The sequence below is a fragment of the Aquarana catesbeiana genome, linkage group LG06 (genome assembly GCF_042186555.1).
Source record: "Aquarana catesbeiana isolate 2022-GZ linkage group LG06, ASM4218655v1, whole genome shotgun sequence".
Classification (NCBI taxonomy): Eukaryota; Metazoa; Chordata; class Amphibia; order Anura; family Ranidae; genus Aquarana; species Aquarana catesbeiana.
In genome coordinates this window covers 382,610,763-382,636,693 of record NC_133329.1, presented here as the reverse complement: position 1 = coordinate 382,636,693, position 25,931 = coordinate 382,610,763, and the positions used below count along the sequence as shown (strand labels likewise).

At 44.2% G+C, this 25,931-nt stretch overlaps 1 protein-coding gene across 2 annotated transcripts in view; it reads right to left on the bottom strand.

The window, feature by feature from the left end:
• DARS1 (aspartyl-tRNA synthetase 1) overlaps positions 1–25,931 on the bottom strand; it is a 188,816-nt gene that overhangs the window by 86,814 nt on the left and 76,071 nt on the right. For both annotated transcript variants that reach the window (XM_073634256.1, XM_073634257.1), the window contains one exon: positions 23,914–24,016. In XM_073634256.1, coding sequence (XP_073490357.1) covers positions 23,914–24,016 — 103 coding nt within the window. The remainder of the gene's footprint in view (positions 1–23,913; positions 24,017–25,931) is intronic.

Here is a 25,931-nt window from a genome sequence, read left to right as displayed (position 1 = left end):
GTTTTAGCAGGGGTTTCTCCAGACCTGAAAATTATTTGATAGGTTCCACCGAGGTAAAATGTTTGAGAAAGGTTACTCTAAGGGAAGCAGACTATCTACATAAGTGTGCCACTAACAAATGTTGTCTGAGTCAGGTAGAAGATCAGGGCAGGGGTTCTTGTGCTCAAGCAATAAATTTTAAGTTGGGTAGATATCTCACTACGGAACTTACTTGGACATTGACCTCTACTGACACTTTTAAGTTAACCATGTCTTTATTGGCTACATCAGGTGATCAAACGTCTATGAAGTAGCCACTGACCACAATGAATGATCATGCTAGGGGACAAAGTAATTGTACTGGTTAGGGATCCATGTCCAAATGTTTCCCACCAACATGTGTTGGGGCGAATTTTCGCTGATGTCTATGGAGAAAGATGATGCAAAGCACCTCTTCTATTACATTTAAACTACCGCTGTCGGTGCCTTGATTTCTATACTACCCTTTATTACAGTACAAGGACCAGTGCCTGGGGAACATTGCTGTCTTCAATGAATTAAGCAGATCACAAGCTTTTGACTGTGGGGTAAATTAACAGGGCTACAAATGCCTTGTCAAGCTAATTAGTCAGCCAGGAGATCCAGCACTCAACAACTGATCAAAGAGCCAGCAATTTGCTGTCCTGTCCTCCCCATAAAAGAGGCATTCTATAGAAAGAGGTGTGTGGTGGAGGGGTGGGGGGGTTGGCAGAAAGGTGGGACACTGGAGCACAGTGTGCTGAATACTCAGCAGGAAAGATATCAGGACATCACTCAATGTGTAGGAGAACATGCGTACGCTGGGTGTTCCACTATTTCACAGCCTCAGGGTGAAAATGCTTTCACTGGCCTCTTTGTCAGGTACAGTGTCAGCAGCATCATTAGCGAAGGATTAATGAGCGCCTGTACGACAGGGGCGATCTACATGACAAATCAGGTATAACGGGTTTATAGGCTCTTGTTTTGTTTCTGAAATCAATTCTTTACAGATGTTTAAAGAGCGGCAAGAACAAAGAATGACTGATAACAAAACCATTAGATTTACAGAACTTTCCGATTAGACTTAAAGCTGAACTCCGGGGAAAAGTAAAAACCTGCCCTTGTAGTGGGGTTGCCTCTGCACTACAAGGGTTAAATGTTCGGTTGCATCTTGGGGAACCTGGAAAAATCAGTTTTACTTACCGGATTCCTCTGCCCCTGCAGGTTCCTCCAGCCTCGTCTCCCCTATTTCTCTAGTAGTCAGACACCCCTGACGTCATCAAGACCGATGGAGGGCCCATAGCACTGTGCGAGAGAACACATCGATTACTGCTAGCGGCTATAACTGCTGGCAATAATCGCATGTACAAATCCGACATGCTGGTTGTACCCCAGTCGAACGATGGCTCAACTTAGGTACAATCAGCTTGCCCATAGATGGGTTGAATCTTGGCCAGTCCCTGCTGAACCAGCCAAGATTGGAACCATCTATGATCGGCTTAAAGAAGAAGTACAGCCAAGGCTCGTTTGGCTGTACTCCTACTTTGGATCTGAGGAGTGCAGTTCGTTCTGCACACTTGTGAACCATTTTTTAGCTGACAGCGGGCTGAAGCCCGCTGTTGGCTGTCGTCACAGAGCCGGTCCAGGCTGGAGAAAGATTGCCACCATATGATCGGGGTCCACCCAGATGCATGGACCGGCACCTGGCTCAGCCTCTCAGCGGTATAATCAATCAGCCTGCCCATCGATGGTTTGAATTTCGGTTGGACCCTGCTGAACCAGCCAAGATTGGAACCATCTATGAGCGGCTTAAAGGAGACATTTAGCCAAAGCTCATAAGGCTGTACTTCTCCTGTGGATCACAGGAGTGCAGTTCATTCTGCACTCTTGTGACCCGTTTTCATCTGGGAGTGGGCTAGAGTCTGCTGTTGGCTGACATCACAGAGCCGTCCAGGCTGAGGAAAGATCACGACCATATGGTCGGTATCCACCCACATGCCTGGACCGGCACCCGACTCAGCCACTGAGTGAGCCGCTGAGAGCCTGAGCCAGCCCCTACCACCCCCTCCACAGCCCAGTACTCCAGTGAGCACAGGGGGAGGGGGCAGAGCAGAGAGCCATTGACTGACAGTGTTTGATCGCTCAGTTCTCAGTACTACAAGTGGCGAGGGACAGATGCAGCATTAGACCGATGCTGCATCCACCTAGGTAAGTATGATTTCTTTAAAAAAAAAAAAAAAAAAAAAGCCAAACTTCTCTTTTAAATAACAGTCTGACTCTGAAGCATAAGGGAGCTCCATCTGCCAGGGTAGTGGAGGATCTGGTAAGTAAAACTGATTTTCCTGTTTCTAGACCTAAACGAGTACCTAAGCCTTGAAGTACGGGGCAGTCCCAATGCAAGGAGGATTGTTACTTTTCCTGGAGTTCACATTTAACCAAGCCATAGATGCCAGAGAACTGTCAGACATAAGGAAAAAGTAAAAGATCTTTGCAAATGAAGATCTTTTAAAAAAACTTGCATGCTCAGATTGCCCAAGAGTGCTTATGGAGGAAGAAAAGATAGAAGATGTTCTGTAAACTTCCCTTATTTACAGTGAAAAAAAAAAAGTATAGAAACTTTTTTTTAACTTGACAATAAGGGTAGATCGATGCCAGGAGTGACTAGGGAATGTGTAGGATTCCTGAGAAGAGAAATAGTTTTTATTGATCTTTAAAGGGTTAACTCACCTTTTCACTAAAATACCCTATGCTGCTTTGGGGCCCCCAGTGTGTTAAAATCGCAGTGCAGTTTTAAAATGGAATGCTTTACCAGTAGGCTACGACAGATATCCCCAAAGCCTTCAACAAAAAACCCCACCGAAGTGATAAGCTGTATACTGCCCAAGTTCTAGGAAGCTCCAGACTTTAGAGGCTCACTCCCATCATCATGTTCCAAACCCATGCATGCGCAGTGTGTTCTTCCTATCCCATACAGTCGTGGCTAAGAGTCAGGAGACTGCACATGCACAGGTTTGGAATATGGAAGTGTGAGCACTCACTTATGTGATGCAGGGAGCAAGCATCTAAGCTTTTGAAGCATCCCAGAACTTGGGCAGGAATCCAGCCAATGCCCTTCTTTCTGGTGCCTGCGCAGTGATTGGCTGTGTTTACAAATCTTTAAAAGTAGTATGGCCAAAGCTCTTTTGGTCATTCTTTTTTCGTGGGTCACAAGAGTACAATCCAGAGTCAGCTGATAGCGGGCTATTTACAGGGCAGAGCAACGCCAGGATCTTGAAGGATCCTGACAATATTGTTGGGATCCACCCCACTGCCTGATGGACACATGACTCCACCTTCCAATATGAGGCTGAGAGTCGGATCCAGTCATGCCCGCACCCTTCCCAGCGATCCATTGAGTGGTGGAAGGGCAAAGCAGAGAGTGGTGACGGACAATCACCGCTTTCTTCTCGAAGCAGACTGAGAACTGAGAGATCCGCGGTCATGTGAGCTTTCAGTTATCAGTCTTAAAGCTGACGTGGGACATAGAGGGGAGTATGTATGTTTGTGTTTTATTGAAAGGCTATACTTCTCCTTTTACACATATCAGCCCCTGCTGCAGCCTCTCTCATTGTAACCTAGTGCAGTGTGGCAGTCTGACCACTGGGGGGAGAGGAGACTGAGAAAATGCTTCCTCCTGCCTGCAGCAGACTGATATCTCAACCTAGCCAAAGTCACCGGACTGTTTTTCCCATGAGAAAATGTAATAATTTTTATTATTATACTGTGCTGTGGATTGTGACCTATCAGGCATTTATTCACGTAGGCTTTTTAAGTTACTGAAAGCCCCACTTTAAATTCTTTTACCTGAACATGTTCAATTTTTGAAGTTAAATAAACAGATTGTTTTATGAGATCAAAAATTATCAACAAAATTGTTCTCAGAGAAACTTTGTTAAAAAATGACTGCTTTAGAAGTAGAAATGAAGTATGACCAGACATGTAGAATAATGAGACGGTAAAGGGAAATCCCACATTTGACGCCTCTGACCTTTTTTTTTTTTAGAGCTTGTAAATCACACTAGATCAGATATCCGATATTCTCAGAAATGTGATTTTATTGCAATCTGTTTATGACAATTTCTTGCCGTTCTGTAATTTCAGAAGTGAAATATATCAGAAAATATACTTAGTGACACTTTCATGAGAACTTTCATATCCTCCCAACTCATCTTGACACCAATTCCATTTTTATTTTCATTTCATGACTTCTACAATTGTTATTCAGCTTGTCAGATTCACTTTAACCACCTCTATGCTGCCAAAAAAAAAAAAAAAAGGAGGTGGTGAATGCTAAATTCTAGAGCACGGTTTATAAACTACTGCAGAATACACAGACACACAGGTAGCCAGTGTCCTGTGAATGGCTGTAATCGAGCTGTCATGGCAGATCACAAAAACAGCATAGGAGACAGAGCACAGGGTGCAATAATAGTATAAGAAAAGTCCTCACAACATAAATGTGGTGCCGGCTACAATAAAGTCTATGCAATGTATGCCACTATGCAAACATATATTCCCGCATGATTAAGTCCTGATTCACACTAGTGTGATGACAGACATCACATGTGATTCGCACCACATTGCTCTGCAGATCACATGCGATGTCTGCTCAATGCGATTTCAGCCATACAAACTGCATCACATTCGCACCAAAACGGTGCAGAACCCATTTTTTGGTCCACACTGGAATCAGATTACATGGGTGTTCATATCTATGCGATCCGATTCCTGCACCATTTCACAGGAGTGAAGGTCCACTTAACGTTATAAAGCAAAGTATCTGCTCTATGGACTATATCAGGGGGTCTCCAAACTTTAGCGGGACCGGACTGTAACCAGTGGGAGTAGAATATGTTCTGGGGGGTCCAGTGGGAGTAAACAATGCCCCATTGTTGGTGTCAGTAAATAGTGACCCATCACTGGTGTCAATGTGAGGAACTGTGCCCTATCATTGGGGTCAGTGGGAGGAATAGTGCCCTATCATTGGGGTCAGTGGGAGGAATAGGGCCCCACCATTGGGGTCAGTGGGAGGAATAGTGCCCCATCATTGGGGTCAGTGGGAGGAATAGTGCCCCATCATTGGGGTCAGTGGGAGGAATAGTGCCCCATCATTGGGGTTAGGGAGAGGAATAGAACCCCATCGATGGGGTCAGTGGAAGGAATAGTGCCCCATTATTAGGGTCAGCGGGAGGAATAGTGCCCCATTATTAGGGTCAGCGGGAGGAATAGTGCCCCATTATTAGGGTCAGCGGGAGGAATAGTGCCCCATCATTGGGGTCAGCGGGAGGAATAGAGCCCCATCATTGGGGTCAGTGGGAGGAATAGAGCCCCATCATTGGGGTCAGTGGGAGGAATAGAGCCCCATCATTGGGGTCAGTGGGAGGAATAGTGCCCCATCATTGGGGTCAGTGGGAGGAATAGAGCCCCATCATTGGGGACAGTGGGAGGAATAGAGCCCCATCATTGGGGTCAGTGGGAGGAATAGAGTCCCATCATTGGGGTCAGTGGGAGGAATAGAGCCCCATCATTGGGGTCAGTGGGAGGAATAGAGCCCCATCATTGGGGTCAGTGGGAGGAATAGAGCCCCATCATTGGGGACAGTGGGAGGAATAGTGCCCCATCATTGGGGTCAGTGGGAGGAATAGTGCCAAACCATTGGGATCAGTGGGAGGAATAGTGCCCTGTTGGTGTCTGTGGAAGGAATAGTGACCCATCATTGGTTTCAGCAACAGGAATTATGCCCCATTGTTGGTGTCAGTGGATGCAATAGTGCCCCAAGAACCAGACAAAGGCAAACAAAGAGCCGCAATTTGGAGACCGCTAGACTATAGAAAAAACGAATGTTGGATGCCATTTACTTGAGTCTGTCAACTTCTTTCTCTGCAAATCTTGAATCTGTGAGAAAAAGTGGTACGAAAAGGGGTACCAATAATTTTGACCAGTCATTTATTTATTACAGGTACCTATATAACATAATCCATTTTTGCAACACTTTACATATATTGTACATTCATCAGTCCCTGCCCTCAAGGAGCTTACAATCTAAGGTCCCTAACTCACAGTCATACATACACATACAAGGGCCAATTTAGAAAGGAGCCAATTAACCTCCCAGCACGTCTTTGCAGTGTGGGAGGAGACCGGAGCACCCGGGGCAAACCCTCACAGTTACAGGGAGGACATGCAAACTCCATGCAGGTAGTTTGGGATTTGAACAGCAATTTTATAATATGAAATAATACATTCCTTACTATGATTTTTTCCTCCAGACTCAGTTAGGGGTCAGTTGTTGTATTTGGCTCAGACAGTGACATCACGCTCATCCAGACTGGTATATAAAACTTTGTTTTGGTGACTCACTCATTTTCATGTTTACATAAATGTGACATCTGCCTTCCTAAACATAGACCTCTGCGAGTGTCTGGAGACCAAACATCTATTACTGGCTCTTCCTCATAAAGAAACTGAGGAAATGGAGGAAAATTCTACAATGCCAGAAAAAGCACTGTCACCGTGTTTATGTGTGTGGGCATTGAAGACGAAGACTAATAGGGCGTACACACGGTCGGACTTTGTTCAGACATTCCGACAACAAAATCCTAGGATTTTTTCCGACGGATGTTGGCTCAAACTTGTTTTGTCTACACACGGTCGTACAAAGTTGTCGGAAAATCCGATCGTTCTAAACGCGGTGACGTAAAACACGTACGTCGGGACTATAAACGGGGCAGTGGCCAATAGCTTTCATCTCTTTATTTATTCTGAGCATGCGTGGCACTTTGTCCGTCGGATTTGTGTACACACGATCGGAATTTCCGACAACGGATTTTGTTGTCGGAAAATTTTATCTCCTGCTCTCCAACTTTATGTGTCAGAAAATCCGATGGAAAATGTCCGATGGAGCCCATACACGGTCGGAATTTCCGACAACACGCTCCGATCGGACATTTTCCATCGGAAAATCCGACCGTGTGTACGGGGCATTACTGTGGCGATTCTGCATAACTGGACACGGGTGATATCAAAATCTGCTGAAAGGGTCATGTGTACCTACCGATTGTAAATACCGATCAATATTCCTGTACACCTGGTATGCCAAACTCCACAACACACATCATGGAAATGTGGGGGGATAACTGCAACGAGAACAGCTTTTATTAACCACTTCCAGCTCAAGAACGTCATATGACGTCTTTGACTTTCAGTGAGGATATCTGAATGATGCCTGCAGCTACAGCCACAATTCAGGTATCATCTTTTAGAGCTGGCGATTCTGTGCACCGTAAGAATGATCATGGCGGCAGTTCCACCACTTGTTACTGCAGGCAACGGGAAGGGACATTCCCCGCCCTCCCACCGGTGCTTCTCCTGGCTCTCCCGTGCCATCGGGGACCCAGAGAAAGAATCCGCTGCTGCCAGACAACGAGCATAGAGATTTCCGGTGACCAGATGGTCACCAGTCATCTCTATGACCGTTGGAGGCCTGGACGCGACGTTATGACGTCACGTCACGTCCGGGCCGCGGTTGTAAACAAAGCCGCGGTCGCGGCTGGAAAGCATGGGATTATTAATTTTTTTTTTTTATCTCATGCTTTCCAGGATGGAGGAGAGACGTGGGGTCTTACAGACCCCATATCTTTCCATACAGAGGACCTGTCACGCACTATTCCTATTACAAGGGATGTTTACATTCCTTGTAATAGGAAGAAAAGTGATAAAAAAAAATAAAAATAATTTAAAGAGAAAGTGTAAAAATAAATAAAAATAAAATTATAATTAAATAAAAAAAAAAAATGTAAAGCACCCCTGTCCCTGTGTGCTCGCTCACAGAAGCAAACACGCACAGGTCTCGCCCACATATGTAAGCGCTGTTCAAACCACAAGTGAGGTATCCCCATGTACGTTAGAGCGAGGACAACAATTCTCGCACTATACCTCCTCTGTAACTCTAAACTGGTAACCTGTAAAATAAATATAAAGCCTACGGAGATTTTTAAGTACTGAAGTTTGGCGCCATTCCATGAGTGTGCGCAATTTTAAAGCGTGACATGTTGGGTATCTATTTACTCGGCATAATATCATCTTTCACAATATACAAAAAAATTGAGTTAACTTTACTGTTTTGCTATTTTTTTGATTCATAAAAAATTGTTGCACAAATACTGTGCGACAAAAAAAGTTGCAATGACCGCCATTTTATTCCCTAGGATGTCTGCTAAAAAAGCATGCTTGTTATATTCACTGTGGAACCTAAGTGGTTAATCCTCTACATTGTGTAAAAAGGCCATTTGATCCTGTATGCACAGATCCTCCTCTTCTTGCATTGCCCCCAAAACATGTCCTGATAAGACATAGTAAATGGAGTCAGGCTGCACATGCTCAGTTGGGTGTGTATTGCTAGATTTTTTTTTTCTTTGGGAGAGTGCATGTGATCAGCACAGGGCCAATCTGCACTGTACAGACAGAGGGTCAGGGGTCCTGCTGCCTCATAGGACAGTCAAAGGAGAATGAAAACTCTTCCTACAAGCTTTAACCAGACACTGATAGAAGTCACGAGACTGCTATATACTGCTGATGAGAAAAGGTATTTAGCAGTCTATATTTACTAAAATAATTGCATTTCAATGTTCTGTGTACTGTGGGAGACCAGATATAGTGAATGCAGGGTCCTGGGTTTAGTAACACTTTTAAAGTATAACTTCAGGCTACACTTAAATACAGATTAAAACCCCTGTCAGTTTTTATTGCTGTTTGTGTCCCCATTAGGGAGTTTCCCCTTCTCTTTTTGCCCTGTTTACCATTATCATTGAAAGATAAATAAAATCCCACATTTTGGGTTGTTCCCAGAAAAGTAAAGTAGAAGGGAAATCTTCCAATGGGGGGCACTAGTTGTGGTGACCTGGGGGTCCTCAAGGAATTCCCCTAATTTGCAGGGATCACCTTTTACTTCCTGTTTGGAAATGGGACAGAAACTGAAGGGAAATCTCAGAAATAGGACCCAGACAGAGAAAAAAAAAATCTTACAGGGGTTATTAGCCCTCCCTTGCTCTATCCAAAATGAAAAAAAAAATAAAATTTGCCTATAGTGTTACTTTTAGTGTACATTATTTAAAATGAAAAAGGAGCAGAGGGGAAAGTTTTGCAAAAAAAAAAAAAGAAACAAAAACAAACAAAAAAACACATAAAAGCAAATGCCCATAAACTCTCCTAAACTCATGTAGACTACGAGCCACTATGAGCATTGTTTTTTTTTGGGCCACTTTTTCTGCTGCAGGTTCTGGCATTTTTTTTTTCTGCTCCTGGTGTGCATAGACCCAAAAATGACCAGGGCACTTGCACAGGAGTCACTTCATCACGGCAACATAGCCTTCTGTCATAAAAACCCTGCCAGAGGTTTGAGTTTAATTTCGCTTTAAAAAGTGTATCTGTAGCACTTGAAGTGGCTTGATAACTGCAAGTGATGCTCGGGAACAACCCTTATTGTTATTGTGTTGCCCGTGGCCAGTCCAGGGGCCATCTCTCACGAACAGCAAATCAAGTCTGTCCAGTCTGTGACAAATCATTGCACATCTTAGAACCTTCTGGCCACTTCTTAAGGCTAATTAATATCACTGGTTGCAAACCAGAATTTCTGCTAGCAGTAATTAGCACAGCACAAAATACTAATTACATCTGTGTGAATGAGAGGAAGATACACCTTTGATGGCTAATTGAAGAGGGGTGAGTGGCATGGGTGGCCCTTCAGGGTAGAGTCAATGTAGTGAGCTGGTCAAGAGCTGAAGAATAATGGCTCAATTACAATGAATGGGGAAGTGAAACCCCTAGGGCCAAACGAGAGCTGGAGCTGTCAATCACAGTACAGCTTCAAGAGACACAGTTAAAGCATAAAAGCTGGCCATACACGGATCGAAATTCGTCCGGTTCAGCAGCGACCGGCCGAATATCAATCCATGTTTGGACAGGCTGATTGTACCAAAGCCGATCCATTGATCGACTTGGGTACAACCAGCCTGTCGGATTTCTTTTACATGCGATTACTGCTGGCGGCTATAGCCGGTAGTAGTAATCATTGTGTTCTACCAGTTGGGAAGGTTCATCTATAGGCTACTTTAGGCTGGCAAAAAAACGGATCTTGGCCAGTAGGCTGATCCAACAAAAAAAAAACAAAAAAATGATTACCCCATCCACACAAGCAAGATGGATGAAGGATTCCTCACTTTTGTGTTATTGTATTCTGACGGTGGAGACTCCTCCGTTGTCAGAATATACTGATCAGCGGCGGCACCGCTGATCAAACAAAGCATTTCCCGCAAGCCTGTTCGAGGGACGTCGGTCATTGGATCGACTTCTTATGAAAAGGAATGACCATAGCTACAACAAAAAACTTGACTGGTCCCTGCTGAGCCAGCCAGATTTCGATCCATCTATGTCCAGCTTAACTGCTGCAGGATAAGCCGGGCATGCTCTATGCTGTGCAGTGTGTGACATCAGATCTACGCTTCCTGCCTTCTACTTTGAACAGTTTATGTAGGAGAAGCTTATGTAGAAGAATTTGTTTCATCTCTGTGGATCACAGAACTTTTTAACAAAACATGGAAACATTTGCATGTATTGTAGAGATGTGCTAGCTATGTTTTCTTGTTTGCCTCTACATACAGCCGTGTTCAAAAGTTTTGAGAATGACATAGATTTTACATTTTCACAAAGTCTGCTACTTTAGTGTTTTTAGATCTTTTTGTCAGATGTTACTGAAGTATAATTACAAGCATTTATTAAAGGGGTTGTAAAGGTAAGATTTTTTTTTTTTTTTTTAAAATAACAAACATGTTATACTTACCTTCACTGTGCAGCTCGTTCTGCACAGAGTGGCCCCGAACCTGGTCTTCTGGGGTCCCTCGGCGGCTGTTTCAGCTCCTCCCCGCAAGCATTAACCACCTTAATGCGAGTTCCCTCGCATGGTGGTGAGTGCTTGCGGGCGCGCTCCCGTGATACAGCCAGCGGCTATAGCCGCTGGCTGTATCACTCGGCCCCACCCCCCGGCGCGCCGCGTCATCGGATGTGATTGACAGCAGCGCGAGCCAATGGCTGCGCTGCTTTCAATCCATCCACTGCAGCCAATCAGCGACCAGGCTGAGCTGCAATGAAGATGACGAGAACGAGCAGCGAAGATTCGAGGCGTCAGGTAAGTAAAACGGGGGGGCTGGGGGCGGCGGTATTGTCAAAAGTTTTTTTACCTTAATGCATAGAATGCATTAAGGTGAAAAAATGTTTACCTTTACAACCCCTTTAAAGTGGGGTTCCACCCAAAAAAACAAAAATACCTGAAAAATTCTAAAAAAAAAAACAAAAAAAAATTTGGATTTTTTTTTACTTACCTCTAAATGTTAGGTGCTAGGTGGTCCCTCGTAGTCTGCCTCTTCCTTTGCCTGGGCTGGTGACATCACTTCCCCCTCGGCACAGGAAGGGCTCGGCTCTGCTCCCTCCCTCCTGTCAATCATCTGGGACCCATTACAGGTCCCAGGTGATTGAGCGGCCAATCACGGCGCGCGGCGCCGCTCGCGCATGCGCAGTGGGTGCCAGGCTGTGAAGCCACAGCCCGGCGCCCACAGTTGAAATGCCGGCGCCGACGAGCGGAGGGGGGGACGAGCGGGGCTTCGATCCCCCGCATCGCTGGACCCAGGGACAGGTAAGTGTCCAATTAAAAGTCAGCAGCTGCAGTATTTGTAGCTGCTGACTTTTAATTTATTTTTTTTTAATGGACCCCCTGGGTGGAACTCCTCTTTAAGTGTCAAAGGCTTTTATTGACAATTACTTGAAGTTTATGTAAAGAGTCAATATTTGCAGTGTTGACCCTTCTTTTTCCAAGACCTCTGCAATTCGCCCTGGCATGCTGTCAATCAACTTCTAGGCCACATCCTGACTGATGGCAGCCCATTCTTGCATAATCAATGCTTGGAGTTTGTCAGAATTTGTGGAGGTTTTTTTTTTTTTTTTGTTCACCCACCTCTTGAGGATTGTCCACAAGTTTTCAATGGGATTAAGGTCTGGGGAGTTTCACGGGGATTCATCAGAGAATCAGTCCAATCCCTGTACCTTTTGCAAAATATCAGTCTGTCCTTGATTGTTTTATTTCCTGGAGAGAAGTGGCTTCTTTGCTGTCCTTATTGATACCAGGCCATCCTCCAAAAGTCTTCCCTTCACTGGCCATGCAGATGCACTCACAGCAGCCTGCAGCTATTCCTGAGCAAGCTCTGCACTCGTAGTGCCCTGATCCCGGAGCAGAATCAACTGTAGGAGACGGTCCCGGTGGACTTTCTTTGAAAGTGGTTGTAAACCCATTACAACCACTTTAACCTACAGGTAAGCCTAGATTAAGGCTTACCTGTAGGTGCAAGAAATATCTCCCAAACCTAAAAGGTTTAGGAGATATTTGCAGAAATAGCAGCACTGATGTCTACGGCGCACTGAGCGTGCTGTTTCTAATGGCGACCATCATTAGTGGCGGGACCAGCGCGCATGCGCGGGAGTGACATCATCGCTGATCCGGCCAGTCACAGCGCCAGAGCAGCGATACTCAGAAGACACGCCGAGTCAACATGTCAGCGACGGAGGAGGTGAACGAGGGTCGCTTCGATCTCAGGTAAGTAATTCATAATGAGCTAGTATGCTATGCATACTAGCTCATTATGCCTTTGTCCTGCAGGGTGTTTACTTCCTCTTGAAGCCTTCTTCACAACAATTGAACCTCTCTCCTTGAAGTTCTTGATGATACGATAAACAGTTGATTTAGGTGCAAGCTTAGTAGCGGCAATATCCTTGCCTGTGGATCCCTTTTTTGTGCAAAGCAATGATGACTGCACGTGTTTCCATGCAGGTGACCAAGTTTAACAGAGGAAGAAAACAATAATTTCAAGCACCACTCTCCCTTTAAAGTCCAGTCTGTTATTCCAATTCAATAAGCATTACAGAATGCTTTCCAGTCTTGTCCTCATCAACACTGACACCTGTGTTATCGAGAGAATCACCGACATGTTGTCAGCTGGTCCCTTTGTGGCAGAGCTGAAATGCAGTGGAAATTTTTTTTTGTGGGATTAAGTTAATTTTCATGTCAAAGATGAACTTTGCAATTACAGTTCCTTCAAAAAGTATTCATACCCCTTGACATTTTCCACATTTTGTCATGTTACAACCAAAAACAAAAATGTATTTTATTGGGATGTTATGTGATAGACCAACACAAAGTGGCACATAATTGTGAAGATGAAGGAAAATGATAAATGGTTTTCAAATTATTTCACAAATAAATATATGAAAAGTGTGGTGTACATTTGTATTCAGCCCCCCGGAGTCAATACTTTGTAGAAACACCTTTCGCTGCAATTACAGCTGCAAGTCTTTTTGGGGATGTCTCTACCAGCTTTGCACATCTAGAGAGTGAAATTTTTGCCTATTCTTCTTTGCAAAATAGCTCAAGCTCTGTCAGATTGGATGGAGAGCGTCTGTGAACAGCAATTTTCAAGTCTTGCCACAGATTCTCAATTGGATTTAGGTTTGGACTTTGACTGGGCCATTCTAACACATGAATATGCTAAACCAATCCATTGTAGCTCTGGCTGTATGTTTAGGGTCGTTGTCCTGCTGGAAGGTGAACCTCCGCCCCAGTCTCAAGTCTTTTGCAGACTCTAACAGGTTTTCTTCTAAGATTGCCCTGTATTTGGCTCCATCCATCTTCCCATCAACTCTGACCAGCTTCCCTGTCCCTGCTGAAGAAAAGCATCCCCACAACATGATGCTGCCACCAACATGTTTTACGGTGGGGATGGTGTGTTTAGGGTGATGTGCAGTGTTAGTTTTCCACCACACATAGCGTTTTGCTTTTAGGTCAAAAAGTTCAATTTTGGTCTCATCCGACCAGAGCACCTTCTTCTACATGTTTGCTGGGTGCCCCACATGGCTTCTTGCAAATGGCACTTCTTATGGTTTTCTTTCAACAATGGCGTTCTTCTTACCACTCTTCCATAAAGGACAGATTTGTGGAGAGCATGACTAATAGTTGTCCTGTGGACAGATTCTCCCACCTGAGCTGTGGATCTCTGCAGCTCCTTCAGAGTTACCATGGACCTCTTGGCTGCTTTTCTGATGAATGTTCTCCTTGCCCGGCCTGTCAGTTTAGGTGGACGGCCATGTCTTGGTGGGTTTGCAGTCGTGCCATACTCTTTCTATTTTCGGATGGTGGACTGAACAGTGCTCCGTGAGATGTTCAAAGCTTGGGATATTTTTTTTTATTGCCTAACCTTGCTTTAAATCTTCTCTACAACTTTATCCCTGACCTGTCTGGTGTGTACCTTGGCCTTCATGATGCTTTGTTCACTAAGGTTATCTAACAAACCTCTGAGGGCTTCACAGAACAGCTGTATTTATACTGAGATTAAATTATGCACAGGTGGACTCTGATTAATAATTAATCAGAAGTCTGAAGACAATTGGTTCCACTAGATTTTAGTTAGGGGTATAGTTTAGTTAGGGGTAAAGTGGGCTTAATACAAATGCACACCACATTTTTCACATATTTATTTGTAAAAAATGTTGAAAAAAACGTTTATCATTTTCCTTCCACTTCACAATTACGTGCCACTTTGTGTTGGCCTATCACAGGGATAGGCAATTAGCGGACCTCTAACTGTTGCAGAACTACAAGTCCCATGAGGCATAGCGAGACTCGGACAGCCACAAGCATGACACCCAGAGGCATGATGGGACTTGTAGTTTTGCAACAGCTGGGAGGTCTGCTAATTGCATATCCCTGGTCTATGACATAAAATGCCAATAAAATACAGTTACGTTTTTGGTTGTAATATGACAAAAAGGTGGAAAAAGTCAAGGGGTATGAATACTTTTTCAAGGCACTATAATTCCAATTCATCTGATCACTGTTCATAACATTCTGGAGTATATGCAAATTGCCATAATAAAAACTGAGGCAGCAGACTTTGTGAAAATTAATATTTGTGTCATTCTCAAAACTTTTGGCCACGGCTGTACACTTCAACTACAAACTGGCAACAATCGACTGCCCGCCAACTTTACCTTTTCATTGCTGGCACATCTGCTACCTTCAGGCACAAAAACCATATTTCAATAAATGGTTGGGGAAATCACACAGACAATCAGAGCCAAGGTTGGGAAATCCCAGCTGTTTACATCGTATAGAAAGATCACGCTGTAAGACAAGCTAGATTAATTACCCTTTAAAATCGGAATTTTACGCCTCTGACACTCCAATAGAACTAATAAATATACAATTAAATGTAAATTAGTTTTAGCTGGGATGACTGAAGAACACTTCAGATGCACAGAGGACAGACAGGGAGCTCATTTTTTCCCTACATAGAGGAGCGACGTGTTTGCAAACTAAGCAAAACATATGAGGACAAATATTATGTCATTTAAATAGATGTGCAGCGTGACAACCATTTACTGCCTGGGTCATCACATGACCATTACTACTGTGGATGTCTAATATCTTCAGGCACACCCAGTGCTTATTTATGAAGTGCCAGCATTGTCATTGTACCTACTGAGTCCTAGGAGGACCTTACAGGACCTTAAAGTGTACCTAACCCAAGAACACAAATGTGATATATTGCAGCTTACCAGTACTTAGACGTGGAGGCTGAATTAGTTTTCTTTCACAGACATTTCCCTTTACTTCCACCTGGTGTACCTGCCAGCAACTCGCTTCCTGGCCTAGGATGACAACCCTCGCTTCCTGGCCTAGGATGACAACCCTCGCCTCCTGGCCTAGGATGACAACCCTCGCCTCCTGGCCTAGGATGACAACCCTCGCCTCCTGGCCTAGGATGACAACCCTCGCCTCCTGGCCTAGGATGACAACCCTCGCTTCCTGGCCTAGGATGACAACCCTCGCTTCCTGGCCTAGGATGACAACCCTCGCTTCCTGGCCTAGGATGACAACCCTCGCTTCCTGGCCTAGGATGACAACCCTCGCTTCCTGGCCTAGGATGACAACCCTCGCTTCCTGGCCTAGGATGACAACCCTCGCTTCCTGCACTGTTTCTGTGAAGAAGGCAACTCTGTCACTCTTGGCTGCTCTCCTGACATGGACTACAAATGTCCTTCCCCCTTCCCTATTGTGTGTAGTTCACACAAGATAGCTAGGAAAGCAGATAATGTTGTTTGAGATTTCAGTTCCAACTAAAGCACACTATTTTTTTTACAGGACCAACAATCATCATTTTTTTGTATTTGCAGATAATGTACTTAGCATGAAAGAAGAAAACGAATGCAGTGTACCATAAAATGTATGTATGGTGTCAGTGGGAGGAATGGTGCCCCATCGTTGGCGTCAGTGGGAGGAATGGTGCCCCATCGTTGGCGTCAGTGGGAGGAATGGTGCCCCATCGTTGGCGTCAGTGGGAGGAATGGTGCCCCATCGTTGGCGTCAGTGGGAGGAATGGTGCCCCATCGTTGGCGTCAGTGGGAGGAATGGTGCCCCATCGTTGGCGTCAGTGGGAGGAATGGTGCCCCATCGTTGGCGTCAGTGGGAGGAATGGTGCCCCATCGTTGGCGTCAGTGGGAGGAATGGTGCCCCATCGTTGGCGTCAGTGGGAGGAATGGTGCCCCATCGTTGGCGTCAGTGGGAGGAATGGTGCCCCATCGTTGGCGTCAGTGGGAGGAATGGTGCCCCATCGTTGGCGTCAGTGGGAGGAATGGTGCCCCATCGTTGGCGTCAGTGGGAGGAATGGTGCCCCATCGTTGGCGTCAGTGGGAGGAATGGTGCCCCATCGTTGGCGTCAGTGGGAGGAATGGTGCCCCATCGTTGGCGTCAGTGGGAGGAATGGTGCCCCATCGTTGGCGTCAGTGGGAGGAATGGTGCCCCATCGTTGGCGTCAGTGGGAGGAATGGTGCCCCATCGTTGGCGTCAGTGGGAGGAATGGTGCCCCATCGTTGGCGTCAGTGGGAGGAATGGTGCCCCATCGTTGGCGTCAGTGGGAGGAATGGTGCCCCATCGTTGGCGTCAGTGGGAGGAATGGTGCCCCATCGTTGGCGTCAGTGGGAGGAATGGTGCCCCATCGTTGGCGTCAGTGGGAGGAATGGTGCCCCATCGTTGGCGTCAGTGGGAGGAATAGTGCCCCATCACTGGTGTCAATGGAAGGAATAGTGCCTCATTGCTGGTATCAGTGCCCTATCATTGGTATCAGTGGGAGGTAAAGTGCCCCATCTTTGGTGTCACTGGAAGAAATAGTGCTCCAAGGGCTGGATAAGGGCCCCATTCAGCCTTCAGTTTGGAGACCCCTGCTAGAGAGGAACTCTGCCTGCCTGTACACATCTCCAGCCACATAAACAAGTTGCTCTGTGACCTGAATGTAAGAAATAGTAAAACTGTGATGCAAACTGTGGGGCAGTGCAGCCAATTAGTGAAAATAGTTTGGTTTTATTACACAAGGGGAAGACGTTTTGAAAGATGGCATGACTAGGCGAAGGAGGGTTAACCAGGCGGGGCACCTTTTCTTGCAGTACATCACATTATATTGTGTGACCACAAAGATGAAGAAAACTATGAAGTCCTATTGCAGACTGGGTGAGAACATGAAGATAATGACCTTTCACAACTCTGCGGCTACTTTCCCCAGCGAGGTCAACGGTTATTGAGTTCAGAAATTTGGAGCTAACAAAACATTCTGTACTTCAAGGGCATATATTACTACTTTGTATACTGTCCCCTTGGATGTGTTCTGTAAGTCAGCTGCAGATAGACTATGAATTCTCATTTTGTTTTTACCCAGCGCAAGCAATCAGGAAAGAATATGACACCTAAAAGTGTGCAGAATTGAATTAAAAAAACAAACAAACAAAAAAAAAAAAAACCACACACAGCTTAGAGGGGGACTTTCCTTCATAAACGGCACAACAGAAAACATACAGCGCCTTGCAAAAGTATTCACCCCCCTTGGCTTTTTACCTATTTTGTTACATTACAGCCTTTAGTTCAATGTTTTTTTTTTTATCTGAATTATATATGATGGATCAGAACACAATAGTCTAAGTTAGTGAAGTAAAATTAGAAAAATATATACATAAAACAATTTTTTAGAAAAAGAAAACTGATAATTGGCATGTTCGTATGTATTCACCCCTTTGTTATGAAGCCCATAAAAAGCTCTGGTGCAACCAATTACCTTCAGAAGTCACATAATTAGTGAAATGATGTCCACCTGTGTACAATTTAAGTGTCACATGATCTATCATTACATACACACACCTTTTTTTGAAAGGCCCCAGAGGCTGCAACACCTAAGCAAGAGGCACCACTGACCAAACACTGCCATGAAGACCAAGGAACTCTCCAAACAAGTAAAGGACAATGTTGTTGAGAAGTACAAGTCAGGGTTAGGTTATAAATAAATATCAAAATCTTTGATGATCCCTAGGAGCACCATCAAATCTATCTTAACCAAATGGAAAGAACATGGCACAACAGCAAACCTGCCAAGAGACGGCCGCACACCAAAACTCAGACCAGGCAAGGAGGGCAATAATCAGAGAGGCAGCACAGAGACCTAAGGTAACCCTGGAGGAGCTGCAGAGTTCCACAGCAGAGACTGGAGTATCTGTACATAGGACGACAATAAGCCGTACGGCTCCATAGAGTTGGGAATTATGGCAGAGTGGCCAGAAGAAAGACATTACTTTCAGCAAAAAACAAAATGACACGTTTTGAGTTTGCAAAAAGGCATGTGGGAGACTCCCAAAATGTATGGAGGAAGGTGCTCTGGTCTTATAAGACTAAAATTGAACTTTTTGGCCATCAAAGAAAACGCTATGTCTGGTGCAAACCCAACACATCACATCACCCAAAGAACACCACCCCCACTGTGAAACATGGTGGTGGCAGCATCATGCTGTGGGGATGTCTTTCAGCAGTCAGGACTGGCAAACTGGTCAGAGTTGAGGGAATGATGGATGGTGCTAAATACAGGGATATTCTTGAGCAAAACCTGTACCACTCGGTGTGTGATTTGAGGCTAGGACGGAGGTTCACCTTCCGGAACCACAATGACCCCAAACACACTGCTAAACAACACTTGAGTGGTTTAAGGGGAAACATGTAAATGTGTTGGAATGGCCTAGTCAAAGCCCAGACCTCAATCCAATAGAAAATCTGTGGTCAGACTTAAAGATTGCTGTTCACAAGCGCAAACCATCCAACTTGAAGGAGCTGGAGCAGTATTGCAAGGAGAAATGGGCAAAAATCCCAGTGGTAAGATGTGGCAAGCTCATAGAGACTAATCCAAAGAAACTTGGAGCTGTGATAGCCGCAAAAGGTGGCTCTACAAAGTATTGGCTTTAGGGGAGTGAATAGTTATGCACATTGACTTTTTCTGTTATTTTGTCCTATTTGTTGTTTGCGTCACAATTAAAAAAAAAAAAAAAAAAAATCTTCAAAGTTGTGGCCATGTTTTGTAAAATAAATGATAAATGATGCAAATGCTCAAACAATCCATGTTAATTCCAGGTTGTGAGGGGGGGGGGGATACTTTTGCAAGGCACTGTATATGGGTGGCCAGTGCACCTATGATTGGCTGCAACTTAGCTGTCACTGGACACTTCAGATCACAGTCACAATGTATAGAGCCAATCAGAGTGGCTCTGTACCATGCATTTGTTGCAAACATTTGGCTCATTCACAATGATGGAAAGGGAGGAAGAAGACTACTGAATGTAATGTAAATGTAAACACAGCAGGAAACAAGACTGCAGCAGGTCCCAAGATTTTGGTCTTTTTCCTTTATACAGTACAAAAGAAAAACCGAGTAGTTATTAAAAAGGAATTCCAGGTGTCGATATTTTATTCATACTGTAGTTACATGTAACTATGTTTATATCACACCTGGTCCCTGGAAGTTGGAAATCACCAAAGTAGACACCGCTACTCCAGTGATCTCCACTTTCTTCTGGGTCCAATGCTGACCCCCTGGCCTGCTGGACTCTGAGGTTGGCTGGTTGGAATGGCACCATTCAGAAAATACTTTCATTTTCTGAATGAATGTAAAGCATTCTCTGATTGGATGAGGTGGAAAGGCAGGGACATCACGCTCTCCATCACGTTCAATCCAAGAGCGCTTTGCATGCATTCAGAAACTGCAAAGTAGTGCAAGTATCTGAGTTTAATCTAGCCTTAGGCTTTTATGAGCCCTCACACAACAAAGCTCAAACTGGGGTAGGGGAAAAATTAGTAAATGCCAATCTCCAAGGAACTAGAAACCACTAGCTGCTAATCACACCAACAGATATATATTGGTAAATATACACATTAAATGAGTGCAGTGCTTAATAAACAAGTTAAAAACTGTCAGACGGGCCACTTCCACTACCCAGAAGACGTCACAAGTGACAAAACATGTAGGGCGGAGCCGGTGTTTGTGATGTCATCACGCACCTTCAATTCCCGAGACTGACTTTTACAGACTGAAGGCATTATTTGGTTAATGCTTGTGAGGATTTGGGATGCTTTAAATAAAAACGTCTTACACTATGGAGTATCCTTGGCTTTCTTTCTATAAAAATCCTGGAGCCTCAGAGGATATCTATTAGAGGCATGTATATGAGGAATGTTATATGGTGCCACAGGGGATCCCTTATACATAAGCGCATATTATATTGACTTCTCTTAATTATAGGATCAAATCATTCTGGTAAGGGTATTTATTGAGCACACGGTGTAGGATCACTGTGGTGGGGTAGGGGAAAGCAGCACAAGGATCCAAACAGGTGTGCTTTAATACAAGAAGGACTGTGATTAGAGTAGGGAGCAGAGTGACAGAGAGAGGAGCTCAAGGTGCTGCTTCTCCTTTCACTGTCCAGGCACAGACGGGGGGGATCTGTTCGCTGAGAAATATCAGGGCTTCCAGATAGGCCCATGGAGAAGAAGATGCAAAGTCAAATAAATGATAACTTGAAGTTTAAGTTCAAGCTAAATTTCTTTAGCTCTGGATGGCATGGAAAGTATAAAAAAACCTCTGTCAGACTTATATATTGCTGTCTCTGTCTCCACTTGATAGAGAGTGTCACAGGGATAGTGAGTCAGTGGAAATCTCTCCAATAGAGACACAGAATGCAAAAATAATAATTTTATTTAGCATAGTTAGTCGGGTTGAAAAAAATACACAAGTCCACCTAGCCCAACCAATAGAAGGGGAAAAAAATATGTATACAATCTTACATATAACAAACAAATCCTATACCCACAGTTGATCTAGTGGAAGGCAAAGAAGAAAAACCCAATAAAGCATCACTTATTCCAATTTGCTTCAGCAGGGGAAAGATATCCTTCCTGATCCCCCGAGAGGCAATTGGACATTCCCTGGATCAATTTTACCTATAAATGTTAGTATCCTGTTATATCATGTGTATCTAGGAAAGAATCCAGGCCTTTCTTAAAGCAATCTACTGAGCTTGGCCAGAACCACCTCGAGGGAGTCTATTTTCACAGCTCTTACTGTGAAGAAACCTTTGAAATCTCTTTTCCTCCAGACGTAAAGAGTGCCCCCTTGTCCTCTGTGATTACCTTAAAGTGAATAACTCAACACCCTTCACTATATGGACCCTTTATGTAGTTATACATGATGATCATATCCCCTTTATCTCCTCTTCTCAAGAGGGAATAGATTCAGTTCTTCTAATCTTTCTTCATAGCTGAGCTCCTCCATGCCTCTTATCAGTTTAGTTACCCTTCTCTGCACTTTCTCCAGTCCCCCGATATCCTTTTTATGAACTGGTGCCCAAAACTGAACTGCATATTCCAGATGAGGTCTTACTAATGATCTGTACAGGGGCAAAATGATATCTCTCTCTCTGGAGTCCATACCTCTCTTAACCACTTCAGCCCCGGAAGGATTTAGCCCCTTCCTGACCAAGCCCTTTTTTGCGATATGGCACTGCGTCGCTTTAACTGACAACTGCACGGTCGTGCGATCTTGTAGCCTAACAAAATTGTCCTTTTTTTCCCACAAATAGAGCTTTCTTTTGGTGTTATTTGATCGCCTCTGCGGTTTTTTTTTTTTTTGCGCTATAAACAAAAAAAGAATGAACATTTTGAAAAAAAAAGCAATTTTTGACTTTTTATCTATAATCAATATACCCCAAAAAATATATATAAAAAAAAAAAAAAAAAAATTTCGTCCTCAGTTTAGGCCGATATGTATTCTTCTACATATTTTTGGTAAAAAAAAAAAAAAAAAAAAAATCGCTTAAGCGTATATTGATTGGTTTGCGCAAAAGTTATTGCGTCTACAAAATAGGGGATAGATTTATTGCATTTTTATTATTATTATTTTTTTTTTTATTAGTAATGGTGGCGACCTGCGATTTTTTATCGTGACTGCGACATTGTGGCAGACAGATTGGACACTTTTGACACTATTTTGGGACTACTGGCATTTATACAGCGATCAGTGCTATAAAAATGCACTGATTACTGTGTAAATGTCACTGGCAGGGAAGGGGTTAAACACTAGGGAGCGATCAAGGGGTTTAAACGTGCTACCTAGGCGTGTTCTAACTGTAGGGGGGAAGGGCTCACTTGAACATCAGAGATCACTGCTCCCGATCACTGGGAGCATTAGATCCCTGTCACGTTGCTAGGCAGAACAGGGAAATGCCTTGTTTGTTTACAGAGGCATCTCCCCGTTCTGCCTCTCCGTGTCACGACCGCGGGCCACCGGCAGACTTTGAGTCGGCGGAACCGGTCGTTACTGTCCCTCGGCGCACACGCTAACCACTGATGACGCAGCGGCGTACGGGTACGTTGTTTTGCGCATCCGTGCCACTTTGCCGGCGTGAACCGGTCAGCAAGTGGTTACTACAAGAAAGGACTGTTCTCCGTTTTGGAAACTGCAACTTGCCATTGCATGCTGTTATTGAGCTTTTGATCTACCAAAACCCCCAGATCCTTCTCCACCATGGATTCCCCTGGCTGTTCGCCTCCTAGTATGTATGATGCATGCATAGTCTTAGCCCCCAAGTGCATAGTTTTACATTTATCAACAATAAACCTCGTTTTCCACACCATTGCACTGTTATAGCAGAGTGCGGAAAGTTCAGATTCTCTGTCAAGCTTTAGATGATCTCGTGGTGTCTTATCCCAATGACAACCGTGTCACAGAGACAGGAAGTGAGAGGAAAAATCCTAAATGGAGTCACAGACAGATATAAAAACCTGTAGGAAATTATAACCTTTCCTTACTTTACCCAGAACAAAATAAAGTTTTAGCTGGAATGAGGTTTAAAATGTACGTATTCATCATTGTACTCTAGCTGATACCTCATCTGAAAGAGAATGCTCATTACACAGAGAAACCTCGTTCAAGTCTTTTCTTTTTCGGAATGGCTTGTTTTCTTATTCCTTTTATCTGTAAAGCTGAAGACCTCATCTTCTGCTCTCTGAGCTCTCTTACACTGAATATCCTCCAAGTTCTAGGCGAGTTGCAGAAACCTATCCTATCTGCATACACACAAAACCCCTCCGGGGTCCTCAATCCTGCCAGTCTTGCCAAAGCTTTTGTTATGCGATCTGAAAGCAACGTGGCCAGTGGCAGGATGGACTGCTGCTTCAGCGGATTCCAATAGATTTCGGGTCAGGGATTCATTGTGAGTGCAATGTATTAAGAGCAATAGTGAAGTGACAATTTTTAAATAAGTGCAGAGCAACCCACCCCAACCCACCAAACTCCGCTTTTCTTCTCCATCTTAAACAAACGAAGCATTGATGAGAATGTGTGAAAAACGGTCCCAGCCCATACAGACTGGGTTCCCACCATTGTTTCATGTGACAACAGGATATAATTGCTTACTTACTTGGCAGCGAACTTAACCATCTGCTTGCTCGCCTGGTCTCCCACAGCCACCAGAGCCTGGACGTTGAACTGCTGCTGACGCAGGACCAGAAAACACTGCTTTCCTGTGGAGAGGAAACGGTACAGGTGCATTGTGCACTTGTTGATCGCTCTAAACACAACAAACCAGCAGCAGGGAAAAATGCAAAAACAAATACAAAATAGATTATCGTTGCTGTTTTGGAAAAGGATTGTGGCTTGGCTTGCTTAAAGACTTATATACACACATATCCGTTATCAGTTTACATATTAAGCATTTTTTTCCCTAAAGCAGATAAAAATAACAACTGGCATACATTTGATTTTCTTTTTTTTTTTTTTCAATTTCCTCTTCAGAGCTTCCTTTTTCCATTGTCACCTGGCCATGCCAATATATTCCTGTTCACGTGCAACAGTGCATGTGAACTGACACCATAGGAAACAAGGATTTTCACCTTGTCTTGCTCTGGGGGACTGTGCCGTGCAAAGCTGCCTAGAAGGTTTATACATAGGACTCATACATAGGAGAACCTCTGGGGGAATCTAGGATGGAAAAGGACCTGGGGGTCCTAGTAGATGATAGGCTCAGCAATGGCATGCAAGGCGAAGCTGCTGCTAACAAAGCGAAAAGAATATTGGCATGTATTAAAAAGGAGATCAACTCCAGAGATAAAACGATAATTCTCCCGCTCTACAAGACTCTGGTCCGCCCGCACCTGGAGTATGCTGTCCAGTTCTGGGCACCAGTCCTCAGGAAGGATGCACTGGAAATGGAGCGAGTGCAAAGAAGGGCAACAAAGCTAATAAAGGGTCTGGGGGATATTAGTTATGAGGAAAGGTTGTGAGCACTGAACTTATTCTCTCTGGAGAAGAGACGCTTGAGAGGGAATATGATTTCAATATACAAATAACGTACTGGTGACCCCACAATAGGAATAAAACTTTTTTGCAGAAGAGAGTTTAACAAGATTCGTGGCCACTCAATAAAATTAGAAGAAAAGAGGTTTAACCTTAAACTACGTAGAGGGTTCTTTACTGTAAGAGCGGCAAGGATGTGGAATTCCCTTCCACAGGCCTTGGTCCCAGCGGCGAGCATTAATAGCTTCAAGAAACTATTCGATAAGCACCTGAACGACCACAACATACAGGGATATACAATGTAATACTGACCCATAGTCACACATAGGTTGGACTTGATGGACTTGTGTCTTTTTTCAACCTCACCTACTATGTAACTATGACTCTATAGTGCGCCTATATTTTTTAGACCACCTAGCAAGGTGGTGACAGACTGAGGGCCAGCTTTTCTTTACCCCTTCATGACCAGCCGCCGTGGTTATATTGCGGCAGGTTGGCTCCCCCGCGCGAGCTGTCGTAGCTGTACATAGGCTCTTTAAGACGCCCGCAGGCACCCGCAATCACTCATGACAGAGCGAGAACTGGGATCTGTGTGTAAACACACAAATCCCGGTTCTCTCTGGGGAGAGGAGACAGATTGTGTGCTCCTACTAAGTAGAAACACCGATCTGGCTCCTCCTCTAGTCAGTCCCATCCCACCCACAGTTAGAACACTCCCAGGGAACACAGTTAACCCCTTGATCGCCCCCTAGTGTTAACTCCTTACCTGCCAATGACATTTATACAGTAATCAGTGGCTATTTTTAGCTCTGATCGCTGTATAAATGTCAGTGGTACCAAAAATGTGTCAAAAGTGTCCGATCTGTCCGTCGCAATCATGATAAAAATCGCTGATCACTGCCCACCATTACTAGTAAAAGAAAAAAATAATAATAAAAATGCCATAAATCTATCCCGTTTTGTAGACGCTATAACTGTTGCACAAACCAATCTTTATACGCTTATTGCGATTTTATTTTTACCAAAAATATGTAGAAGAATACATATCAGCCTAAACTGATGAAGAAATTTTTTTTTTTCATTTGGGATATTTAATATAGCAAAATAGTGTTTTTTTTCAAAATTGTCGCCTTATTTGCTTCT